A 25,613-nucleotide genomic window follows, 5' to 3' on the forward strand; every position below is an offset into this window, starting at 1 on the left:
TTGGGTCAGCTGGCATAGTTCAAAGCCCATCTTCAACAAGCAGTGTCGTAAAAACACGGATTTGTAACGTGAAACTGTTTTATTGAGTGTTTTAATTGGTTTAAATCACAGATCTGCTTGTTTTGGAGAGGAGGCGACCTCTGTGGAAAATTCGGCTCCTGAAAGTATGGATCTTAAGTTATGAGAGAAAAAATGTGAGCTCATATTAGCCTGTGGTGGGCAAGTCACTTCCTGAACAATGAATACTGGGTGTCTGTGGCACAGGAGGTTGAGTGGGTTGTCCTCTAACTGGAAGGTTTGGGGTTAATTCCCTGGCTCCTCCAGTAAACATGAAGTGTCCTTGGTCAACATGCTGAACCTCAAATTGCTCCTGATGGCTGTTCCATCGGATGAGTGTTTAAAAAGTGAGTAGCAGGTGGCACCTTGTGCAGTAGCCTCGGCCACCATTGTATGAATGCATGTGTCAATGGTCGAGCGTCTGTAACTCGTAGTGTGAAAGTGCTTTGAGTGGTCGAACAACTGGAAAAGAAAAGGATAAGATCGGGTCCATTTCATTTTCAGCTGGTTGCAATCTCTAATAATCCTCTCCTCTAAACGTCACTAAATCCCCCTAAATCTTGCACACTTTGCATTTAAATTTTTTTGATGTCTTGCCTTTCAGAAAACTTAATACCGGAAATATGTAATGTATGGATTATAGGATAAAAAAATCTAAACTTCTCTCCACCATACCATCCTTTTTTATACTTTAAAACAGAAAGCCAAGCTATATCTTTCTGCTTTGATTGTTCCACTTACAATTAGCAGTTACGTATCAGTCTTCAGAGAGCTAGATATTGGTATCCTGTGTTACCCTGATATGATTGTTATAAACCACTACACTGTTAAGATTTTTGCAGCTTTCATACAATCAGCAGTTTAGGAAACTTGCTGACATCAGCACTGGCGTTGCCATGATGAGGCAATATTTCAGTACCACCTCAGCACTGCTGCAAAAGATTTAATTCAGAGCTGAATTCTGTAAACAGCTAAGTACTTAATCCCAATTGTGTTCTGCAAGCTGTATGTGCAGATGGCGAGTAAATGAGATTTTTAATATTAGGAATAATAGCTTTAAAAAGTCAGATTAGAGCAGAGCTGCCTCTAAGCTTTCTATTTAACTAGCAGAGCTTACAATGAACTCAACTTTAAACTACTTTTAAAAAGCTGTTCAAAATCTCTTCCAAGTAATTTAGCATCTGAGTGACTGTTTTTAATGTTTTTTGTTGGCCGTTAAATCTTACCAGTGTAGGGTTTTTAGATATCCATATTTAAGCACTAAAACTGGAAATTCCAGTATTGTGATGACACTAACCGGTACCCTGTTAGAGCCTGGCAACGGTGTCCATGGTGGTGTGTCTGTGGTGCACGTACAGTGAAGCTTTGGAAAACTGCCATCAGGGTGGCGTGCTGGTGTGTCTCAGCTGGGCTGCTGGCTGAGAGCGGGCCAGGCCAGGGTTACATTCAGCTGCTGGTTGTGCTGGATCAGGGATGTGTGTCGATAGTGGAGGACCAGCTCTCTCAGAGATGGGTACAGGTTGTAGGGCTCAGCGAAGCCGTAACCTGTTGATGTCCTGTAGATCACACAGTGCTTCACATCCCCATCCACACTGCATGAGACGAAACAATAATAATAATTGCGTGTGGATCTGGATTGTGATTTATAAATATCCAAAAGATGCAAATCTGACAGTACTCACACAACAGAGCAGGCAAAGGAGCCTCTCTGAGTCTGGCTGTCTCTGATCAGGAAGGTCCCGTCCCTCCTCCCCCTCAGTAGCTCCTCTGCCTCCTTACGTCTCATACCACCGGCGTACCAGCTCCTCTCCTCCTGCTCGATATCATCTGCCAGAGTGTACGGGCTAAAGCATGACGGGAAGGTGGAAGGGTTAGATTAGTTATAAAAGTGTTTCACTGCTGGAGAAATATGACCAAATAAAAGAGCCAAAAGGGACTGTGGCATTAGCTTATGTTTTTGTTCTGGTATTTGGCTCATCCAATAACAATATGGTGGCCATTTGGTACCAAACATATAACAGTTAAACAGTAAGCTAAAATATATTTCTGAAAATATTGAGCGGGGTCTGCCTGCAGGCCTTCACTGTGAAGACAGTTCCGGTGCAGGCGCCGCTCGCAAGTCACCTCCACTGTCAGACACTGGAACGGTCTTCCCGGTGGAGGCCTGCAGGCAGACACTCTTGAAAATATTTGAGGGGAGAAATAGATAATGCAGTAAAAGAATCTTGGTTCATATTTGATCAGTGCGAAACAGGAAACAGCACGGCGCCCACTTCCTGTTTACAAGCTTTTAGAATACACGCAAACGGTGCACAAACATATTTCTTAAAAACTTTAGGTGAGAAAAAGGCAATACTGTAACACACTTTTAGTTCATAATTAATCGAAACGGGTGAATTTCTCGATCAGGTTCCATACTTCTCCGCAGTGGCAGGCAAAATGTGGAATTACAGTGGTTTGATACTTCTGACTCACATTGATATTTTCCATGGCACAGATGTTTGCATGTTTCAGATTGTTGTGAGTGGCAGATTGTGTGATGTTAAAAATAGAAATAGCAATATTCTTGTACATTTTGTACATTTCTGTTTAGCTCAGTTGACCAAGATAAATTAGCATACTCACTCCTCTTCTTCATTCCTGATCCCAAGCCAGTCATTAATCTGGCTCTGTCTGGTGCCTTGCTGGGTGAGCCAGCTGAAACATGGACAAAATATCGTAAAAAAAAGGCTAATATTTTGATCTTTAGAAAAACATTCAATAAGACCCTATCAGTTATTCTGTTTCATTATGTAACATCATGTAAAAGATTATACTGAGGGCTAACAAGATAGAAGAGCTTTGCAAAAAGCTATTTATATCAATATCCAGTACTGTGTTTTGAATTTGCAGCACTCTCGTTATGCATTGCCATGCATCACACTTGTGTGAAATTGGGGCAATTTATAAAGATTTTTTTTTTTTTTTTTACCCTGAGAGTTGTGAATGCATTATAACAATGTTAGCACTCAGTAGACCTTGAGTGTTGCTTTACTTGTTTCAAAGTAACCAGTCTGTGTAAAGACACAAGGCTGAGTGTGTAAATGTCTCATTCACAAAAACTCAAGAGCAAACATCTGCTCATTTGAATGTACTCAAGGCAGAAAGAGTGAGCCAGAAAGAAACAGTCTTCCATCAGGCTCATGATAAAGCCTCGTGCTGAGCGTACTGGAGATTCACAGCTGTGGCAACATGGATGAGAACAGCTGATTGTTTTTTTTCTATGTTTACAACTCAGCTGTGTCTCTGGCATGTGACTGACTCTTTTGAAACATTATCAGATAGATTTCATCCGATGATATCTTGTGAACTAATCAACCATTAGCTGACTTTACATTCATCTTGCAGTTGCTGCCCCTCTTGCTATGCAGTACATGCTATGCACAAAACGTTTTCCTGTTTTCTGTTCCTGTCGTTTCTGTCCTTTCGTGTCCTTGATATTTATCAAATGAAAATAGATAGAATTAAGATATCAAATCTATAATAATTGTCTATCATATGTACAGACCTTGACCTTCACTCTTAAGAACATGAGGTACTGAAGGGTTGAACTTACAGCAGATATTGATCTCTGATCTTTCTAAGCTGCACAAGGTCAGGCTTCAAGCTGCTCATTTTCTTGTCGACCTCCATGTGAGTCAGCGCCTTCCTCCTCAGCTCCTCCTCCAACTTTTTCTTGCTGTTGTGGATCTCCTCCACCCTAGACTGCAGCTCATCTGAATTGCTTTGAATCCTGGGAGGATGAGGAGGAGGAACAGAAAAAAAGCTTAAGTAAACAATTCAGTCTGGATTTTTGTCTTTTTTACTTTTCTTAAAAACTGAAAATTACACAAAAAATGACAAAATTGGAAGAAAAAAAAGTTGTTACTTTGAAGCATACTTGTCTGACTCTGTACTGCTATCAAGTGTGAGGAACATGTCAATGTATTCTTTGCTGTAGCGTTCTTGAGTTTCACACTCCTCCTCAAAGATCCGAATGATTTCGCTGAAAGCCTCAATGGCTGTGCGCTTGCTCTGCAGCTCCTAGGAGGGAAAGGCAACACGTTTACTTTTACATTCAAGGCCCTACTGTTGAGGCTCAGTTGTAGAAAGAAATTTTACCAAGATTAGTCCGTTGTCGTACCTGGGAGGTTTGATTAAACCTCTCAAACAGACGGTCGTACTCTTTGCTCTTCTCTCTGTATTGATCCTGAAATATCCTCAGCTGTTCTCCAACTGCCTCAATGTCAACTTCCATCGCAACCTGCTGCTTCACACGAGAATGTAAACAATATTTTTTAGCTCCTATGATGTCTTTAATCTGATCTGTTTTGACATTAAAGACTGTTTGGGACTATAACATTTAGCTAGATATTCCCACTATTGCAAAAAATTAAAACAATCAAAAGTGTCCTTGAAATAATCTCATTATTCATTGTCCGTTACTAACTCTGATGCAGACAAAATCACGTGTAGTTCAACAGAATTTCAAATAAAAATGCAACAATAAAAATAAACTTAGAATAATTAAAACCAAAATGGATTATGTTTTTATATTTAGTAATTTGTTGTACTCTAAGGAGCATATTCAGATCTCAAGGCATCTTAAACCCACCTGCTGGTATCTGGTTATGGGGTAGAGTAGCTGTGTGTCCAGTTTAGAGTTGTACTGGGCCAGAGACTTGTTCTGGTAATACTGGATAAGGTCCACCACAGAGGGAAAGGCCAGTGGCTCAGAGAAGCCATACTTCCCCCCATGATGGAAGATCTTTATCAGTCTGTTGGAGCCGTCTTTCCTGCAAAACGTTTACAAGTGGGAATTCACGTGCCTGGTATCTTTAAAGTGTGTGATCCACACACTTCACAGAGTCTGCAGAACTCAGCACAAATGTTGCTGGTGCAGGATATATTTACTCTAATGCGGATGGGAGCAGCCGGTCAGCATCGTACTTGTGGGATCAGCGTAGGATGAATTTCAGATATGGAAATATGAGAGGTGTCTCTTATGAGGCTAAACCACTGATATAAATGCTTTGTCTTCAGCACCCAACACAGTCCGGCACATCCAGCCAACACAGTAAACCAGCATTAACTGAATTTGGAGTGTGTCTGTTCCTTCAGACAGATGTGAGACGGACGAGTGGAAAAACATGTCTGAAATGCATTCGCTGTAGAAAGGGTATTATGTTGCTGGCCGCTAGAGTCCGCGCCAAACTCTTATCAACAAAGCTTTATATCTGAAACCCAGTCTGTCCTGATTCAACTAAAATTAGACAGAAACCAGGAAATGTATAACGTTACATTATAAAACCAGTAAAACTAAATATAGGCTTCTAAACCAGACAACTAAAGTTAGAAGTTGAAACCAGGAAATAATAACTGACCTCTGACTACACACATTAGATCTGGAGAGAACATAACCTTTCCACTAGATAGAGTACTGATTATTATTAGCAGCTCAACGCTGTATGACACACACACAGACCATAACCAGTTAATGAAATGCAACATGTGCATAATCTGTGCTCACAACACACAAGTGATAAAAAATAATTTACCTCAGTGTGAGAGTGTATTCCCCCTTAACTTTACTGGAAGCATCTCGGACCAGGAACGTGCCGTCAGGAGTGTTTCTCATCAACTCATTGACTTCATCTCTGCGAAACACAAAAACATTCAGGTGACAAACAACTTAAGAAGGAGTTTTAGGAAAACAACTTTCAAACAAAAGAAGTTTCAACACTTTAAAACGTATATTTACTGTGATAAAATGACAGTTGCAAAGTCAATTTAGTTCATTTTATTGATATGGATGCCACAATAGCATTAGAATTGTACATTTATGCACAGGAAACAGGTGCTCTGACTTAAGTGTTTTTAGCGAAACGCAAATTTGCGACGCCTGTCCACCGGAGGCTTTCCAAGTAATAAGATATAGTAAAACGAGAAGAAAATATATCCACAAATACATACAAAAACACACACACATAAGTTAATAAATGTTAATATTGATGCGCTTTATTGGTTTTAGCAGGAGCTAATCACCAACACACCATAAGAAAAATATTCACTACCTTGAGGTATTTCCCCAGTACCACTCTGCATCGCAAAGATGTTTGTCATCAGAGCTGGACTCACATGCTGACATCGCTTTGGTTATGTTATTTTTGGGTTGAGGTTCTAAAAACAAAGGCAACAAAACTTATAGTTACAAATACAGTTTTATGAAGCCAAAAATATTCAAGTGTGTATTATTATTATTGTTATTGATGATACTAACAATAATAATAAATAATAATACAGCATAAGAAATGATAATAAAAATAGTTAAATCGTGTCTGGATTGTTGGATATATCAGGTCTCGTTTTATTTTTAAAGATTGAAGGTGCTGGAAGCAAATCTGGAGAAACTAGTGGTTTCAAATGCTGACGCTTTGGTTTGGTGGTTTGGTTCCACTACCCTTACAAAGTGTCTGTATTCTACGACCTGATATTGAGACTCGACAATCAGCTATCTTTCTCTAGAGGTACAGCGAGTTGATTCAAATGACAAAAGTCAAAAAAGCAGTATTTGTCATGTAAGGGTTGTATATTGTGCATTATTTTGGACCATAAGTAATAAAATATGCTACGAAGGATCTGTTTCGCCTCTAACGAGCCAAACAAAGAGATGCTGCAGAGTACCTCCATCGTTGACATTGTTGGTTTGTAGTGGAGGAATCACATCGCCATGATCAACTGGGGAGGAGAGGTCCTGCAGGAACGCCGTCACGGTGTGAGAGCGAGCCTTGCTGTCGTTTTCGCCCATCTCGAACTCCAAGAACTCTGCAACATTACCCACACGTTGACCCAGTGTTACTCCAGACTTCAGCTGAGGCCAGTCTGTATGTGGCTATCTGCACTTTGTGGCTGTTCAGCAGACACTGCTGGCCCGCTGACAGGCACTCCTGAGGGATATATCGTTGTGTTGCTTAGTCTTGCACCATGTGGGAGAGTCTGTCCAGACTAGTCTGCTGACAGGTGACACTGTCTGACTGCCTAAAATACCAGAACGGGCACTCCTCGACACTCAGGCACACTCGGCCACGCTCGGTGCTGCTTAGTGATCGACCTCGCTTTGCCTCGCCTTGCCTCGCCTCGCCTAACAAACAACAGCTGTCTGCAGCGAGATGCCATGTGGGCCCGAAGGACTGGAGCTGATGTGCCACACTGTTTGTCTTTATTGTCCCTGTGTGTGTTAATGTGGCATTAGAGCAGCAGCAAAAGGTGAGAACCTGTGCGGCAGGCATCTCCTGAAAGCATGAGGGAATTGTTTGTGTTTACTAGAATGTGGCTATGCAACACATATGCTGATACAAGTGTGTGTGTGAGTGAGTGAGTGTGTGTGTGTGTGTGTGTGTGTGTGTGTGTGTGTGTGTGTGTAGTGAGAGGCATGCTGTTAGCAGTTGATGTAAATCATCCCTTCAGCACTTGTGATGGCATGTCTGGAGATGCATTGAATCGCTGCTGTGGACAGAGCTGTATGTTGGAGGAATCGTATGTATGCTGCTGTAAAATTAGAAAGGGCGTAAACTCATTAACCCCGAGCCAAGTAGAAGCTCTGTCAAAACTTGTCTGCTATAAAAACTAATAAATCAACTGTAAATGTGCTTTAACTGAATCGTTTAACTCACTAAACCTTTGGAACTATGTGATCCCAACTGCTGGCATTTCTCGTGGAGTTTGTGAAATTCTCGGTCTCTAGAGCTAAAAGGATTAGGTGAACAATTGTTGAACAGAATATTAATTAACAGCATTTGTGAAAATTGATGAATTGTGTGTAATTGTTCAAGCAAAAATGCAACACATTCCCTAACTTTTTAATAATGAGGATTTGCTTATTTCTTTGTAGTCATAGTAAACTGAATATCTTATACTTATATTGGATCTTCGTTGCTTCTTGGGTGTTGTAGTTGACTTTTTCTTTCAGTCTCTCTGTACACAGCCTTCTATCTTGAATTTTAAATCAAAAAACATATTAAAATAATATCCACTCATTTATTATGTTTCATGCTTCACTGTAGACTTCATAAAAAGATATACAACATGACAACTCAATGCTCCCAAGAACAAGACCTGGCTTTTAAGCTAATTTTACATTTACAAGTGTTCAAACCATGATGTCACTTGGCCCAGAAACACTTCTTCTGTAAATCAGTGGGTACTACGCTATTAAATAATTTTATTCCCATTTTGGTTAGCGTAGTGCTAAACCATTAAATGCAGCCGGTGGAAGTCTGACTTGCCCTATGGGCCCAATGACCTGGAGCAAGAACATCTCTATTACCCCTTGGTGGGTGGCTGCAGTATAGGCCAAAAACCCCGTCGCCTCCATGTTAGCGGATGGAATATGGGACGGAAAAAATCAAAGCACACGAAAAAAAAAATCCCAAATATGATATCTTTCATTTTAGGTAATTCTTATCACAATGATGTATGTTCAAGTGTTATTTTTTCTCATAAGTTTGGTTTTAAATTTTTATTTGATGAGAGGGGCTGGGACCTCATGACTGACAGCTGTGTGCATTAAATGAGTGTACTTGGAACTGAGATGGGCCAGTGCTTCTGAGTCAGTGTTAAGAAATTATTTAAAGTGCCTCGCCTGTTTTGCACCACACTCTCCCCTTTCATAAATAATGAACAGTCCTTAATGCCACTCTCTCCCTTGCCAAAATTTAGCCAAACTTTGGAGCGTTATTACGCCCCCTTCTCGACAAGATAGCATGACATGGTACCAACGAGAACCTCAGGTTAGCTGCTTTAATATATCTGTATCCTCACTGTAGCCTTAAAACTGAGCAGTTATATCTGCTAACTTTAATCTGCCCAACTCCTCACCTCCTGCTCTGTCTGTCGTACCTGCTGCTTCTTCACACTTTTTGGTCTGACATTTGGCCACTGCTTCTCTTTTCCTTTCATTTTCTTGTTCTCTCTGTACCCTGGCTTTTCTTTTGGGGCCCCTGATATTTGGTGAGGCATTTTGACCGCTAGTCAGACTGCAGTTTGCTTCACATCTTTAATCTTTACGTCAGCACCACACTTCTTCTGTGTGTCTCTTAACTATGCTGTCATTTATATACACATATATATATATATATATATATATATATATATATATATATATATATATATATATATATATATATATATATATATATATATATATATATATATATATATATATATATATATATATATATATATATATAATGGGTTAACTACAGACTCTATATTACCCATATTAAATTTAAAATTCTGTCATATTTGGAATAATAATAATAATAATAATAATTTCAAAAAAATAATGACAGGGTAATAGTAGTGTGCAGGTAAAAATGCTCATTTACTATTATCAAAATGATATGAGATTTGATGCTTGAATATGCTTAGTATGTCACCTTTAATCTTACCTGGAACTGCTGGTGAAGGCTCAGGCCTGGTAGCCATGGATATGTCTGTCTGCTGTCGTGATTGGTTAAGTGATGATGACATCATCACAGGAAATACAGAATGAGGCTCAGGATTATCCTCCATATGGTTGGTGCTCTTGTTGATGACCACAGCCTCGTCCCTGAGATGGAGGGATGCTAGTGATGACATTGGGAAGTCGGCTGGCTGGAGCTCATCGTCCTCGGTGCTGTTTAGAGCTCTGAACTTGAAACCCTTTTCTGCCATTTTCACAAAACAGACTGGAAAGGTTTTATTGAGGTGGTGAAGCAGCAGGATGTCGGGTGCCACGGTGCTGTTGATCACATACTATCAGCTTACGGTTACACTCATGGCTGAGGATGGAGAGGGTGACGGTGCAGAGTTCAGGGCTGTCCTGTGTTGTGGAGGTAGAGCATGTTCCTCAGCCTGAACCGCCGGTTTAACTTCATCACAAAGCAAAGCGACATTGCCAGCAGATCCTGTGTTTTCACTTTAATGTACTCAGTGGTAGTTTTTTCTGTTTTGCTTCACAGTCATTTGCTCAAAGCGACTCATACCTGGGAGCTACCCAGAGCACCCACAGTTTGTTTCTGAACAGCTGAGTGTCTGCTTCATGTACACCTTGACACTAGTTATTTAGCTGTAAATTCACTGGACAGTGACCGACTGAAGCACGACTGATTTCTTCCACAAGGACCCGTGCATCACCTCATGTCAGAAAACCTAAAACACAAAATGAACAAATACATTTTGAGAATCAGCTCTGTTTTGGGAAAATATGCCTTTTTGCATGGAAACATCTGGCCAAATACTGGTGTAATAGTCTGCATTGTTTTACCACTCCATCCCTGTCCCTGATTTGATATTTGGGGCAGTTAAATCCCTTTTTATTAACTTCATGTTCCAGATTTGCTGCATAGTGTGAAGATGCTAAGCAATTATGAAATACAACCTCTGGCATTATCAGTCTTGATTACTTATAGGAGCTTCCTGCAAAACAGGTTTAGATAAACTCAATAGGTGTTAAATACAGCTATAAAACTGTCAATCGTCAAGAGATTTTCTCGTAAAACAATTATTTGACCTCTCATATCCACTTACACATCTGGTTGTATCTGACCAGTGTGGGAAATACTACGAATAAATGGCAGGATTGCTTTATGGCATTATTGGGTGTTCTTATCTTTTATTGTTGGTTGCCCAGCAGTGTTTTTGGGTGCTGCTGGACATCAAATTTATGATTATTCTGACGATGGGAATTCACCACAACAATCACTGTGACGGCTTCTTTTATCATAATCCACTAAAAAATTGTACATTGGCCCATTCCTAATTATAAAATGTATATCTTAAATGACACATACTGCAACGTGCTTGAAGACTATATCAGCATCACACACTCTTAATGTTCACTGTGATCAAGAGGAGCAGGTTAATTGCAGACAGAGATGTATGCAGAGGCTGCTTCGACACGATCCAGACTCTGTGAGTGCTGTGGTAGCGAATATCTTTTTTTCCTATATCGTAGAACTTGTGAGGAATACACAATGCTAAACACAGAACTGGAAATATATTCAAGCAGATATTTAAATTTTATTTTTTAAAAATTAGAATTTCTTTTTTGCCGGGGAAGACAACTCAGACACATTTCCCAAACATGTACGTTTTTACTCAAGCGTTGCCCTTGTAAGTAATAAAGGAAAACAGTCTTCATGTACTGTCCAATAGTGGAGGATATCGTGTTTTGGAATTTCATGGATTTTGTGGGATTTTGGATTTTGGGGAGTCGGCGTCAACAAATTTTTATGTAATGACTGTACAGTGTTATATCATGAAGCCCATTACATGGTAAAGAATTCAGGGGACTATGTTTAAATCCTCTTCCTCTCCAAAGCATCTGGGATTAGTCAGCGCTTTATTATCCTCCTATACCCTTTACAGTGTGACATCCTATTGAAGAGACATGAGGTGGGGGTATCGTCTCTGCTACAAAGGGAAAATGACAGTAACTTAAATTAAATAAATTTTGATTAAAGACCAGATTTTCTGCAAACATGATTGATCTGATCCCATCACAATTGATTTGTTTTTAACAAAAAAATAAGAGGTCATCATCACTGTAACTCTTATTTGCAGCTGAAAAAAACATAACCTCATTAAATTTTTCATTAAATATTATTGTCATTTGGAATATCTGGACATCTGATGCTTCTCAGCACTGATTTTAGTATCAGAGGTATCTTTAAAAAAAATACTGATTATGTACTGACTCAAATTTACTTGATCTGTTTTGGTGTTGTCAATAGACAGATGACTTGGAATGCAGTATTTTTTTCTATAAAAGAATCATATGGTATCTAAAATTACTAAGTGGTGCAACATTGCAGATCAAAAGTCCAAGTGTTGGAAATGGTGTCGGCATCAAAGTACTACCAATGTTACGCAGTCATGAAGTCTTCACGGCTCGATGTTCCCGGGACATTTTGTCCAGTTTCTGTTGAGCTGCTGCGAGACACTAAAGCACGATTTCGATAAAGTCCTGTGTTCTTTATCTCATAAGCCAGTTTTCACGTTTTAATATTTTCCTAAAAAACATTGGAAAAAAATGTCCATCCATTTGGGACGATACACGGCTAGAATATTTCATTAATAGCCTTTTTTGTTAGAAATATCAATATTGCTAAGCCAGTTGTAAGTCCAAAATTGTGCTGTCCCAAAGAAGGTTCTGTTTTTGTGATGATGACCTAATCAAAACAAAGTAAAGGGTGTTTGCTCGTCTCATGCATTATTATTGGATTGGTGGATCCATTAGGAAAAGCACTGGTGAGAAATTAAGTTGAAGCAATTAAAATCTCTTTACATATGTTGCATTTTATAGCAGCGCTCTACTGAAAATGTCATGTACTTTCTCAACGTCAAGCAATTAGAATCGTCAATCCACCATCTAACAGAAAAGAAGAATGCGGCATTTATTTTGCTGATGACTCTTCTCTGACCGTGTTTTTGTTTTTGTCAAAGATTCAGTCGTATCTGCTATCGATCAGCGTTGCATCCCAAAAGCGGGACGGCTGACGTACGCCATATTTCCCCCAACGCCTTCAAGCTTTCAATCGTCCCATACCTAAGCTTGGAATGACGACGAGATACGAAGGCAGAACATGCACGCAACTTTCAAAATGGAAACTTCTGATGTTGATAACGTCAGGACAGCCTGAAAAAAAATGAAACATCATCAGGAAACTTGGCAGGACGGGACAGTGCGCACCTACCTGGGCCAAGACAGAAGGGACCGGGCAGCAGGGGAAGACAACGTTTCATCGACATCCATGAAGCGGCGAAGAGACGTGGCTGGACGCACACGTGGCTCAGATCAAACCAACCACCGGCCTCGGTCCTCACGCCATCCAATGTCCCTCCACCCCTCCACTCCTCCCATCCTGTCCTGCCTCTCCTCCTGTGTCCTCCATCTTTTAAAGATCCTCTCCACTTGGTTGATGTCTGTCCCCTCAGAGTGCCACATTTTCCCACGATGCCATTCCTCTGGGTATTTCCTCTCCTCTTCACCGAAACACGTCATGTCGTCATAAAAATCAAGCCTTATCCAAGACATTTCCACTTTTTTTTCACTTTGACATGCAATGCACAGAAAAAAACTCCACTGATCTGAAGGTGCAGTTAAAAAAACAACCATAAAAATATTTGCAAGTATGAAAAGAAATCTCTAAAAATGATGCAGGTTTAAGAGCTTGTGCAGGTGAAGGAAAGGCAAATGTAAAAGCAGCTCTACTCTTCGCACCGTAACTCTTTTTCACAGTTTGAGAGCACAGTGTGGATGCACAGTGGGGGGACAGAAGCATGAGAATGAGTCGGTGGGAAAAAAAAACTCCTATATAAATAAATAAGGGAAGGATGCCACTGTTGCTATACAGAGCGAGGGGCTTAGTGGTCTCCTGAAATCCTATTGGCCGGCCTGTTGCCATGTGCTTGGGAGTCAGCAGAGATGCTGCTAACAAATCAAGGAAATGTTCTAATATTAGACTGTATGTATCTAGGCAGCGGGAGCCCCTGACCTCTCAACTCAGCCAGCGTTACGTTCCACTTCACAGATCAGCATAATGAAAGAAGTGGTGTGGAAGTAACTGGTTAAAAAAAAAAAATGTTACGGCACTGTAGACAAAACAGCAGACACAGCCCCCCACCATCCGGACTCCCTCCATGATCTCTCCGTCCGTACAGTTATGTACGGACGGAGAGGGAGAAAACATTCATCTTCTGTTGATCGCTGATGTTTATGAAATCCAGATACGTGTTTTTACTGAGCTGCATCTGGTTCTCTGGGCATTTAGTGGAGCATGCAGTTTTTCAAATAGATATTGTTAGGTCGGTGAATTTTAGTGGTCTCATACTTCTGCTGTAATAAACTGGTCCACTCATTAAAAATTAAACAAATTGTAACTGGTGAACAAAGAAAAAAGACATTCATTTTTAAAGCATGCTGGTTATTCCTCTGCTGCTGTGTTTTGTTTTACCCAATACTTTCATACATTTTACAAATAATATTCTACCATACATTATCATCTTGGTTATTAAGTTATTTTTTACTGTCTGTGTTGTTATTTCTTCAGAAACCCCGTTATTTTTTATGCACAACTCCTTCTAATGTATTTCCAACACATAAACATAGTGAAAAACATAATTTTTACTGCAAATAAATCTAACAGGATTCCATAAAAGGAGCCCATAGATGTGTGGAGCTTTCCTGAGAGAGGAAACAATTCCATTATAGCATTCAATATGCTATTCTTCTAAGGCTCTTTCTGGAATCAGACAAGATATGTTTATTCATAAAGTATGTGGTGTTCCTAAATATCTACTCATAATTCTTGTGTTTGTAGGTCTGTTAGGTGATGCAGGTTAAATTGGGTCGTACTGTATCCAACTGTTCTTTCTGTCAGTAACAGAGTTAGATTGGTTGGGGATTTTCTTTTTTTTAACTGTATCTCCATTCAGGGTTAACTGGTATGGATAGTTTAGCGGGCTGTTTTTAAGTTATTTTCTTGTCTTAGTTTACTAATTTATTGTGTGATTCCTCTGACACATTAATCAGCCAAAAAACAAAACATTATTATCTCACTTACTTACAAAGATTTTGCCATAAAGTAAGTAAACACAGCTTTACATAATTGTACACTAATGTAAACAAAACAAAGCTTACACAAAATAATGTGCACATTATACTTTAATCAACTTTAAATTAAAAAATACCATGTCATAAATTATTTGTATTGTTGACAAACCTTTTTGAAATCCCACAGAGCATACTTTTAGATAATGTCTAAAGGTCCTACCTCATTTCTTATGAAATCTTGATTTTGGCAAATTGTGAACAATATTTACACCAAAACATATACAGTAGAGAATTAATTTTTTATTTCATTTAACACCTCATTTTGCTGAAAAGCTAATCTCATCTTGAACAGGGAAATGGATGGATTTTCAGGTTTCCAATTGTAATTGTAATTCCAATTGTAGCAGTAAACCTTAGACTTAAACTTAACCTTAAACCTATCTTATTTGTACAGAGAGTGATGTTTTGCTTTCAACAGATTATACCTAACATTTTGTTTCATGTTTATTACAGATTGTCTTTTGTTTACAGATGATTAGGCTGCATTAGATCTCTCCACAGTACTGGTCTGCAACAGCTGCTGTGTAAGTGTTCCCTATACAGTGGCGACTAAGGAATTCAATTTAATGGCATGCTAATTAGATGTAAATAGGTTAGAAATATTGTTTATGCAATTCTACTTGCATGCAAGCATGTAAATACATTTTACATGAGTCTTTCAGTTGCTTAAAGTTAAAATATTATGGTGTCTTGCAACCAAGATATTATTGTCAGTCATGCTGTATATATGTCAACATAAATGTACTCTCATGTCAGGCAGGAATAAGACTCATACATATTATCTGCAGACTAAATATGGCTGAGAATAACCCAAATGACAGAGTGGTTAATCCTTCCTTCTAAAAACCTGAATGTTTTTTTACATCTTTAAATGGAACTTCTTTAAAAGTCCAGTGTTTAAGATATAGTGGTATCTTGTGGGAAGTTCTCAGATTACAACCAGCTGAAACTTATCCTGTAGGCCAAGTATTTTTATTTTTATTTTTGCAATTGCATGACAAAAGATAGAAGACCAAAACTAATAATAAACTAATAAACACCAACATGACAAACACAACATGAAATAAGAACAGTGAAAACAGGGCAGTTAACAAAATATCCACAAGGGTCGAGAATGTTGATTTGATGTTAGTAAATGCAGGGTGAGTGTGTATGTGTGTGTAAGCATGTGCCTAAATTCTAATTAATTTGTAAATATATAACTAAAAAGAAAAAAAATGAATGAATAACCAAATAAATAAATAAAAATGAATAAACTAAACAAGAGAAAAAAGAGGGGAGGTGAGAAACATGCTGCTACTGCCATCATAAAAGTAATTATAGTAGTAAGTTTAAAGGAGAACTATGGCGGCCAATGTGAAAATGGCTCTACCTAGACCCAGCATTTGGTTTGTCCATTCTGGACTAGTGTAGAGCAACATGTTGAAGTCTGTAGGAGAGGGCTCGATGTGTATTTGGATTAAAGTGGCTGATTTTATATTAAATTTCTACCAACATATGTCATCCAAAATCACCCAAAAAAGTCATACTATTGTATGTTGCTCAAAATCACCCCAAAATGCCATATTATAGACACTTCCAATAAGAGAAAGACTGATAAGCTGTCATTGTGATCTCATCTCAGCTACATGAGGTGTCAGAGAGAGACATGGAGGAAACAAACTCAAGCCGAGTTTGCAACGCTTAAACCGACCGAGGCCAGCCACCGGAACCTCATGAGCGTAACGGAGCTGCCCGTCCAGTGTCCTCACAAGGACCAGACTACAACTTTACAGAGTGAACCTTTTCCCTGGCATTGAGACTTTTGAGGAAGATGAAACGATCTTATCTGTGCTTTTATGGGGTTGATGCTCTTAAATGATAGGAACACATAGAAAGTGTTACACCTAGGTCAGGATCTTCCATTAATGCAATTCTGGGTTATTCTCAGGCCTCTCCTTTATCTTTTCCTTCAGTGTTTTATGGGATAGGTTTCCTCTCTGCTGTTGATCAATGCTTGACATTGACTTTTCTTTGATCTTAACTTTTCATATGCTCGATCATCTTGCACTGTTTCAGTGAACTGATCAAGTCCAGATGTCACATCTAATTCAGATTCTCGCTGGTTTTTGTCCCCTTTTTATCATCGCTTCATTTATGTGTTTGTTGTTCATTTAGTAATTTTATCCACTTTGTGTCTTTGCTGTATTCACTGTTTCATCATTTATCCATGCTTATTCTTAAACTCATTAATTTGTAGTCTTTCTAGGAGTAGTTTTTCTGTATAGTGAGAAGTTTAATAAATCTTTCATTTATAAAGACACTTGATCTTGTGATGTGTGTGTGTGTGTATAATGTCGAGTCCATGGACAAAGTTCAAATTATGAGACTTATGAGAAAATCAACCTTTCTATTTTAATGGGTTCTGCTTTCTGTTTTCTGGGTTTTTAAACTCTAAATTTTGATGTAAACTTATTGCTCCTGATAGCCGAAATTGAGTCCCATTACTCCACTTCATCTATCTATCTATCTATACCAATTCATTGCATTATGAGTTATAGTTAGGTATTTTGGTATTGATTTCTTAATTAATTAATAAATAATTTGAATTAATTGCTAATTAATAAATAAATCCCCTATTTAAACCACTGCAGTCGTTTTGGATGTTTTTTTCAACATGCTTTACTACGACATGGCTCTACAGGCTTATATATGTTGTTTTCAGCCTTTTTTGACAAGTCATATTTTGGCATTTTTTCTCCATACTATACCGTGTTGTTTTTGGTTGTTTGATCACCATGCTATAATATGTTGTTTTTGTTAGTTCTTTAAACATTCTATGCTATGGCATGTCTGAGAACGCAATTTTATGCTGTTCTCAACTGTTTTGGTGACGGGTCAGATTTTGACATTTTTGCCTTACTATAGCCTTGCATTTTGGGTCACTTTTTCGACATGCTATATTATGGTGTTTTTGGCTGTTTATGCAACTTTCTATGCTATGGCATTTCTTGGCACCCCATTTTAGCTGGTTTTCAACTGTTTTCAGCTGTTTTTGGGACGGGTCAAATTTTGACATTTTTGCCTTACTATAGCCTTGCATTTTGGGTCACTTTTCGACATGCTATATTATGGTGTTTTTGGCCGTTTTTTTGCAACTTTCTATGCTATGGCGTGTCTTGCACGCTATTTTTAGGTGGTTTTCAAACTGTTTTCAGCAGCTTTTTTTGGACATGTCAAATTTTGACATTTTTGCCTTACTATAGCCTTGCATTTTTGGGTCATTTTTTTCACATGCTATATTATGGTGTTTTTGGCCGTTTTTGCAACTTTCTATGCTATGGCGTGTCTCTTGGCACGCTATTTTAAGGTGTTTTTCAAAAGTGTTTTTTCAGCTGTTTTTGGGACGGGTCAAATTTTGACATTTTTGCCTTACTATAGCCTTGCATTTTTTTTTCATTTTTTTTTCGACATGCTATATTATGGTGTTTTTGGCATTTTTTTGCAACTTTCTATGCTATGGCGTGTCTTGCACGCTATTTTAGGTGGTTTTTCAAACTGTTTTTTAGCTGTTTTTTGGGACGGTCAAATTTTGACATTTTTGCCTTACTATAGCCTTGCATTTTTGGGTCATTTTTTTCGACATGCTATATTATGGTGTTTTTGGGCCGTTTTTTTTGCAACTTTCTATGCTATGGCGTGTCTTGGCACTATTTTAGGTGGTTTTTCAACTGTTTTCAGCTGTTTTTGGGACATGTCAAATTTTGACATTTTTGCCTTACTATAGCCTTGCATTTTGGGTCATTTTTTCAACATGCTATATTATGGTGTTTTTTTGGCCGTTTTGCAACTTTCTATGCTATGGCGTGTCTTGGCACTATTTTAAGGTGGTTTTTAACTGTTTTCAGCTGTTTTTTGGGACATGTCAAATTTTGACATTTTTGCCTTACTATAGCCTTGCATTTTTTGGTCATTTTTTTTCACATGCTATATTATGGTGTTTTTGGCCGTTTTTTTTGCAACTTTTCTATGCTATGGCGTGTATGGTGTGTCAGCATGCACGCTATTTTAGGTGGTTTTTTCAAGTGTTTTCAGCTGTTTTTTGGGACGGGTCAAATTTTGACATTTTTGCCTTACTATAGCCTTGCATTTTGGGTCATTTTTTTCGACATGCTATATTATGGTGTTTTTGGCCGTTTTTGCAACTTTCTATGCTATGGCATGTCTTGGCACGCTATTTTAGCTGTGTTTTCAACTGTTTCAGCTGTTTTTGGGACAGGTCAAATTTTTTGACATTTTTTGCCTTACTATAGCCTTGCATTTTGGTCATTTTTTCAACATGCCATATTATATGGTGTTTTGGGCCGTTTTTGCAACTTTCTATGCTATGGCGTGTAATGGCACGCTATTTTATGAGGTGGTTTTCAAACTGTTTTCAGCTTTTTTTGGGACATGTGTCAGAATTTGACATTTTTGCCTTACTATAGCTTGCATTTTTCGGTCATTTTTTCGATATGCTATGTCATGGTGTTTTTGGCCATTTTTTTGCAACCTTTCTATGGTATGGCATGTCTTGGCACGCTATTTTATGTGGTTTTTTTAAACTGTTTTCACAGCTTTTTTTGGGACGGGTCAAATTTTGACATTTTTGACTTACTATAGCCTTGCGTTTTGGTTCATTTTTTCGACATGCTATCATTACGTGTTTTTTTAGCCTTTTTGTAATTTTCTATGCTATGGCGTGTCTTGGTACCTTATTTAAGGTGGTTTTCAACTGTTTTCAGCTTTTTTTTGTACAGGTCAAATTTTGACATTTTTGCATGTCTATAAATTTCTTTTTTTTACATTCATTTTTTTTCAACATTTTTGCAATTTTTTGGGGAGTTTTTTGGCCATTTTTTGCAACATTCTGTGCTATGTTGTGTTTCAGCATGCCATTTTATTGGTGTGTTCTTAGCAAAGTGTTTTTGCAGCCATTTTTGGGACTTGTCATATTTTTGACATTTGTTGCCATACTACAGCCTTGTCTTTTTGGTTTGGTCATTTTTTCAACATGTATTATTATTCAAGTTTTTTTTTTTCAACTTTTTTTCAACATTTTTGCAACAATTTTATGCTATGCCTTCCTCAGCACGCTATTTAATGCTGTTTTGAGGTGTTTTCAGCTGTTTTTTTGGACATGTCCATAATTTTGCAAAAATTATCCCCTATAGCATTTGCCATATTGCAAGGCATTTTTTCAAAATGGGTGTATTATGGTGTTTTTGCCTTTCTATGGGCATGCCATTTGTTTTTGTTGTTTTTAGCTGTTTGTGGAGCATGTAACATTTTGACAATCTCCCAAAAACAGCTGCATGTATGACCAAAAAATTTCAATGACCCAAAAGACAAGCCTATAGTATGGGTAAAAATGTCAAAATATGTCATTTACAAAAAAACAGCTGAAAAACTGTATCACTTCTAAACAGCAAAAAAAAAATTAAAGCGTGCCAAGACATGTTAACATTCTATGCCATTGCGTGTCTAGGCATGCTATTTCATGCTGTTTTATGTGGTTTTCAGCTGTTATTTGGCCATGTCATAATTTGACTTTTTTTTTTCGCTATACTATACTGTCTTGTATGGTACTTTTTGTCGTTTTTGTAGTCGTTTTCCACGTTTGCACATACTATACTATATCATGTTTTTTAAAATGATGGACCATTTTGGACAACATCCTTTACTTTAATGTTTTTATCCCATTTTGGACGACATACTATACTATGGCGTTTTTATGCTCTTTTTGATAACATACCACACAATGACTTCTACACAGTATTCTTTTGAGGACATACTACACTATAACATTTTTTTTGGTGTACAATATTCTGATATTTCTTTTGCATAGTTTCATATGGTATGTTTTTGGCATACTTCCTCAAAACATTTCAAGACATACTGTACCCTTCTTTGACTTTGAATGTCACTTTTCATGACATATCATACTGTCAGAGGGTAGAGGGGATTTGTTTAAAAACTGAAATTCCAATTTGTCCTTGATCCTGCTACAACTTTAGAGTTGAAAATTTTTCATGAGTTGCTTAAAATCATCAGCTTCTATAATAAATTCCATACAATGGCGGGTGGCATCATACAATTCCTGCATAGCATTTTTTTGAATTTGCATCAGAGTCTTGTGTCCTTTCAGCTCTGAACAATGTCTGCCCTTCCAGTGCAATAGCTCAATCCAGGATATTCGGGGTTAACCATGTCTGGCGCAGTGATGATGTGTGCAGAGCAGTTTCTGATTTCCCATTGCTAAATGTGAGCCTCAATCGCATTTCATCCACTTTGTAAAACACTCTGCAAGTGGATACTGTCAGGTTGCAGGAGAACAGTGTGTTGAATGCTGAGCTGAAGTAAACAAACAGCATCCTGATGTAACTGTTCTTTTTTTTCTCAGGTGAGTGAAGACTGAGTGAAGAGCAGTAGATATGGCATCCTCTGTGGATCTGTTGCTTCTGATGGCATATTGGTGAGGGTCCAGGCTGGCAGGGATGATGTCTTTGATGTGGTAGAGAACCAGTTTCTTGAGGCACTTCATCAGGATGGGGTTAAGAGCCACAGGGCGGTAGTCAGTAAGATTAGACAAACTAGGACTTTTTAGGTACAGGAACGATAATGGTTGTCTTGAGGCAGGAGGAAACAGTCTCTTGTGAGCATGAGATGTTAAAAATGAGTTTTTAACTGTCAGCACAAGTTTTTAGTACGCGACCAGGAATATTTTATCCAGCGGATTTGTTAATATTCACTCTCAGCAGGAGTTTTCTCACATCTGCTGTGGTCACTGAGTGGCCAGTCCTCTGGAGGCGGAGTAGACTTCACAGCTGAGTCTTTACTGAGGAGATCAAAGTGAGCATAAAATCTGTTCAGCTCGTTCGACAGCGTGGCCTCACATATGATAGAAGGTAAAAGGAAGGTAGAAAACCAAGCGAAATTTTTTTGTCTTTGATCCTGCTGCATCTTTGGGGTTGAAGGATGAGTTGATTAAAATCAGCAGCTACTATGAAGATTCCATCCAGGTCATTGGCAATGTTGCTGCTGGTGGTATCACTCAATTCCTGACGTGCATTTTTAGAATTTGCATTAGAGTCCTGTGTCCAAATGGCTCCACAAAGTAAGTCCATCCAGTGCAACAGCTTGATCCGGGATGCCAGGGGTTTAACCATGTCTATGTGATGATGTGCACAGAGCAGTCTCTGATCTCTTGTTGCGGAGTGAGCCTTAATCGCAACTCATCCACTCCACTCTCTGCCACTGGACATAAGCCAGACGAAGGCTTAGTAGAGGAATAGCTCCCATCCAAGTTCAGGTCAGCCTTGCCCTGATGCTGGCTCTCCCTCTTTTGTTTCAAAATTTTCAATCCGGTCTGGTTGCCACTCGGCCAATGCCACCGGTGGGGATCCCCACACAACTTTTCCAAATGTTGATAAGTGCATATCTATAATAGAAAACGTTGTACTTCAGCAGAAGGGGTCACTGTGTCATTTGAAAAAAAAATAGAAAATATAGCAAAAAAGTCTCAAGCTGCTGCATCTACATGCACTGCCATCATCATTGCAAAAAAATGCTATGGGGCACTCCTGCTTTTTAGCCTGTAACATTTTGAATCGCCTGCCACATATCTTTAGTGCTGTTACTGATATATGTTCACAGAAGATGCATATTCTTCTTAATCTGTGTGCTGAAAACTGTCCTGTAGAGCTGACCTTGCATTCATCTCAATTTCTTATGAATGCAATAATACCTTGTAGGAAATTTCTTCAAATTTGGCACAAATGTTTGAGTGGACTCAAGGACAAACTGATTAGATTTTGGTGGGGAAAGATCAAACAGACTGACATTTGATTCATCTCATCCTTGTGAAAATGATGTCTCAAGAACACCTTAAGGGAATTTTTTCAAAATTTACTTTCACTCCTCAACAAAAAGCTGATCTGAATTAGGGTACAAATTGTCGAGGTTACTGTGACCTTTGCATTTGTCTCATTTTCGTGAATGCAATATCTGAAGATGGCCTTGAGAGAAAATTTCCTCAAATATAGCACAAATATCCACTTGAACTCAAGAATGAACTGATTAGAATCTGGTGGTCGAAGGTCAAAGGTCACAGTGACCTCTTAAAAAAATGTTTTTGGCTTAAAGCACACTTATGCCAATTTGAATCTGTAACATGAATTGTACCTAGCTCTTCTGTGTTGCTGGGGGGAAGATGTGTGTGAACCATCCATATTTTCACAGACATGGTTGTGAACTGAAAGTGTCATCTTACTTTGTGCGGAAGCATACAATTGCATGGCGATATATTAGTATGTAAATATGTTTATTTCAGACATGAACATATATATATACATATATATATATATATATATATATATATATATATATATATATATATAAATGAACATACAATGCACAGGCAGTTAGTGCAGACTATGAAGGTGAAAAGGTTCACAGATCAGTTAATTAAGGCAGGACGGAAAGAGAGAACCAGAGAGCAACGCACATCGGTGTGGTCGTGTCATCTGATGTCTATGGTGCACATCGGATCAGAAGACAGATAAGTCAAGATAGAGTAGCCAGGATGTGCAAAATCAGGGGGTCATTATTATACATTTTAAGCAGCGTCTACATTTCACTGGAAGACAGTGACATATTTTGCTGCATTTTGTTATGTTAGTGTGTCAGCTCACATGGAAACTTAAGGATGCAGTTTTTTTAAGTTTATCATATCCCACTGGTGTGTGTTGCCCTCGAAGGTAAAAATTTTAAAGAAGTGCAAATAACAATTGCAAAGGTCTCATCTCCTGTCACAGAAAAAAAGTGCTGGATACCTCATTTAGACATGCTTGGAGCTCATATTAGTCAAGTACATTATATAACCATTCATGACTTTTGGAAAAATAATATTCTTATATTAACAATACTTGTAAATGTAGGACATATGGCAATATATAAGTAAATATACCACATATCTAAGTATATTCCAGTGGAGCTTTTCACAGCTCAGATCCAGTTATGTTTGCTTGTCTGTTTGTTTACATTAGAGGCCATGATCCTTTCATTCTGAAGGCCATGGCTTGTGGGGGCTGATGGGGCTCTTTGGCTGGGCCTTCGGACTCCCCTGAAAGATATGATGTAAAAACAATTTAAATTACATTAACATAATTCATTTTTCTGGAATGGATTATATTTTTCAAAGGGTTTAGGGCCATTAAATCTTAAAGGAAATGTTCCTTCATTGTTGACTATTATTGATCATTTAGTGTACTTAAATAGTTTTTAGATTGCAAATTCAGATAAACTTAATGGAAATGTTTTAGTTATGTAGTAGTAATTAAAATATTCTGTTTTTCTATCTTAACAGAAAACACAGAAGCTTGGTAACACCTATAGAGGGCAGCAGTGCACCTTTAGTCAGTGCTGCCCACACCCAAACTGAAGCTTGGAGTGCTGCCGAGGAACTGATCCGACCCACTTTAAATACAACAGACATTGCTCACTGTACAGTTATGTTGTGAGTGTGATCTGCACAGACTTCAGCCTGCTTACACGCCATTTCCAAACAAAGTTAAAGCTGGTGTCTTTAAAACTTTAAGCTTGTGAAATCAAAAATGAGCCACAGCCAACTAACATTAGGTTAACTAACTCCTGACTACATATATTAATATTCTTTCTTTCTTACCTTCTTCCTTCCTTTCCTGGCTGTTAATGTGATGAAAACAGAACAAAATGAGTCTGCAGTAAAACTAAAGGTGACTTTGATATAAGGCAGGCCACAGTTTGAACTCCATTTAAGTCTGTAACTAATTTTGTTTACTGTTTTCAAGTATTTTCACAAGTGTGACTACCCCATCCATTCTGCACAGAGGAGGAGGAGGTGGGTGGGAAGGTAGACTCACCACTGCAGGCAGGGTCTTTGCATAGTTCATATGTGCGTAGAGCAGCACAGCTGTGTCATTGTGAGACGCCTCCAGTGCGATAGACAGAGCATTGCTGCCATCCTGCAGACAGAGGAGACATACATCACTGTTGTGATGGATGTTGTGGCAACTTGTTCATTCCCATTACTTAAGTCACTATTATGCATCCTTAATTGGTCAGTAAACTACCACAATATTAATCTGTACTGCATTCTTATCATTTCATTTTTTGTCTTTGTATTGTATTTTTCCTGCTATTACATCAAAGATATTAAGAAGGGTGTAAATCTACAGTTGAGAGAACCTGTGATTTTGACCTTATAAAACATAGAGTAGGGGGGAAATGTGGGTTTTTTGTAATATCTGAACGCTAGAATTTGAATCATTTGCGACAGTTTATTCTTCTGCCATCAGTGCAAGTTTCGCTGCTTGATACTGGAGGTGTAAAGATACACAAAATCCCTAGTTTGGTATGTAACTTGGTCCAGGATTCACTTAATTATTGACACAAGTGAGAAAACATTTCTACAAAAAGTTTCTGTTGTTAAATGTCAGTCTCAGTCTCATACATATCTTGGTCACAAGCTTAAGAAAAAAAAAGACAAATGCAAGGGATTTCACCTTAATGTCTGTCTGACTATTTGTTTGTCTTTGTTTTTAGAGAAATAAATTCAATCAAATTTTCTGTTTTGTGCATGTAATTCCACTGTGCCTTACAGCCATGTCATGCTTTTCTGTGTTTGCAGAGGACAGCAGAGGAGGGGGCTTTTACAAATGTTTTCCATCCCCCCCAGTCAACCTCTCGGTCCAGCTGTGCTGCACTGAAACACAATCCAGGAGCCGCCTGCACTGCATGGTCAACTCATTCACTCACTCAAATATCTGTCTGCTGCAATCCTCTGTGAAATCACTTTAAAACACACGGCTGTGCAGATTAACAA

At 38.4% G+C, this 25,613-nt stretch overlaps 2 protein-coding genes across 3 annotated transcripts in view; both read right to left on the minus strand.

Moving 5' to 3' along the window:
* Positions 1 to 1,277: 1,277 nt before the first annotated feature.
* LOC121939825 (phosphatidylinositol 3-kinase regulatory subunit gamma-like) lies at positions 1,278 to 10,053 on the minus strand. The gene is made up of 11 exons (XM_042482766.1): positions 9,513 to 10,053; positions 6,760 to 6,900; positions 6,150 to 6,255; positions 5,634 to 5,732; positions 4,691 to 4,871; positions 4,220 to 4,345; positions 3,977 to 4,119; positions 3,653 to 3,829; positions 2,683 to 2,754; positions 1,740 to 1,901; positions 1,278 to 1,649 (listed from the first exon to the last, which is right to left on the minus strand). Exons 1-11 carry the CDS (start codon positions 9,787 to 9,789, stop codon positions 1,460 to 1,462), a joined length of 1,674 nt encoding a protein of 557 aa, XP_042338700.1. The 5' UTR covers positions 9,790 to 10,053; the 3' UTR covers positions 1,278 to 1,459.
* Positions 10,054 to 23,472: 13,419 nt separating this feature from the next.
* kank3 (KN motif and ankyrin repeat domains 3) overlaps positions 23,473 to 25,613 on the minus strand; it is a 36,131-nt gene continuing 33,990 nt past the window's right edge. For both annotated transcript variants that reach the window (XM_042515375.1, XM_042515368.1), the window contains exons 11-12: positions 24,652 to 24,753; positions 23,473 to 23,873 (exon numbers count right to left, since the gene is read on the minus strand). In XM_042515375.1, the coding sequence (XP_042371309.1) occupies positions 23,811 to 23,873; positions 24,652 to 24,753 (165 nt within the window). In that variant the 3' untranslated portion in view covers positions 23,473 to 23,810. The remainder of the gene's footprint in view (positions 23,874 to 24,651; positions 24,754 to 25,613) is intronic.

The sequence above is a fragment of the Plectropomus leopardus genome, chromosome 3 (assembly GCF_008729295.1).
Source record: "Plectropomus leopardus isolate mb chromosome 3, YSFRI_Pleo_2.0, whole genome shotgun sequence".
NCBI classification, from domain to species: domain Eukaryota; kingdom Metazoa; phylum Chordata; class Actinopteri; order Perciformes; family Serranidae; genus Plectropomus; species Plectropomus leopardus.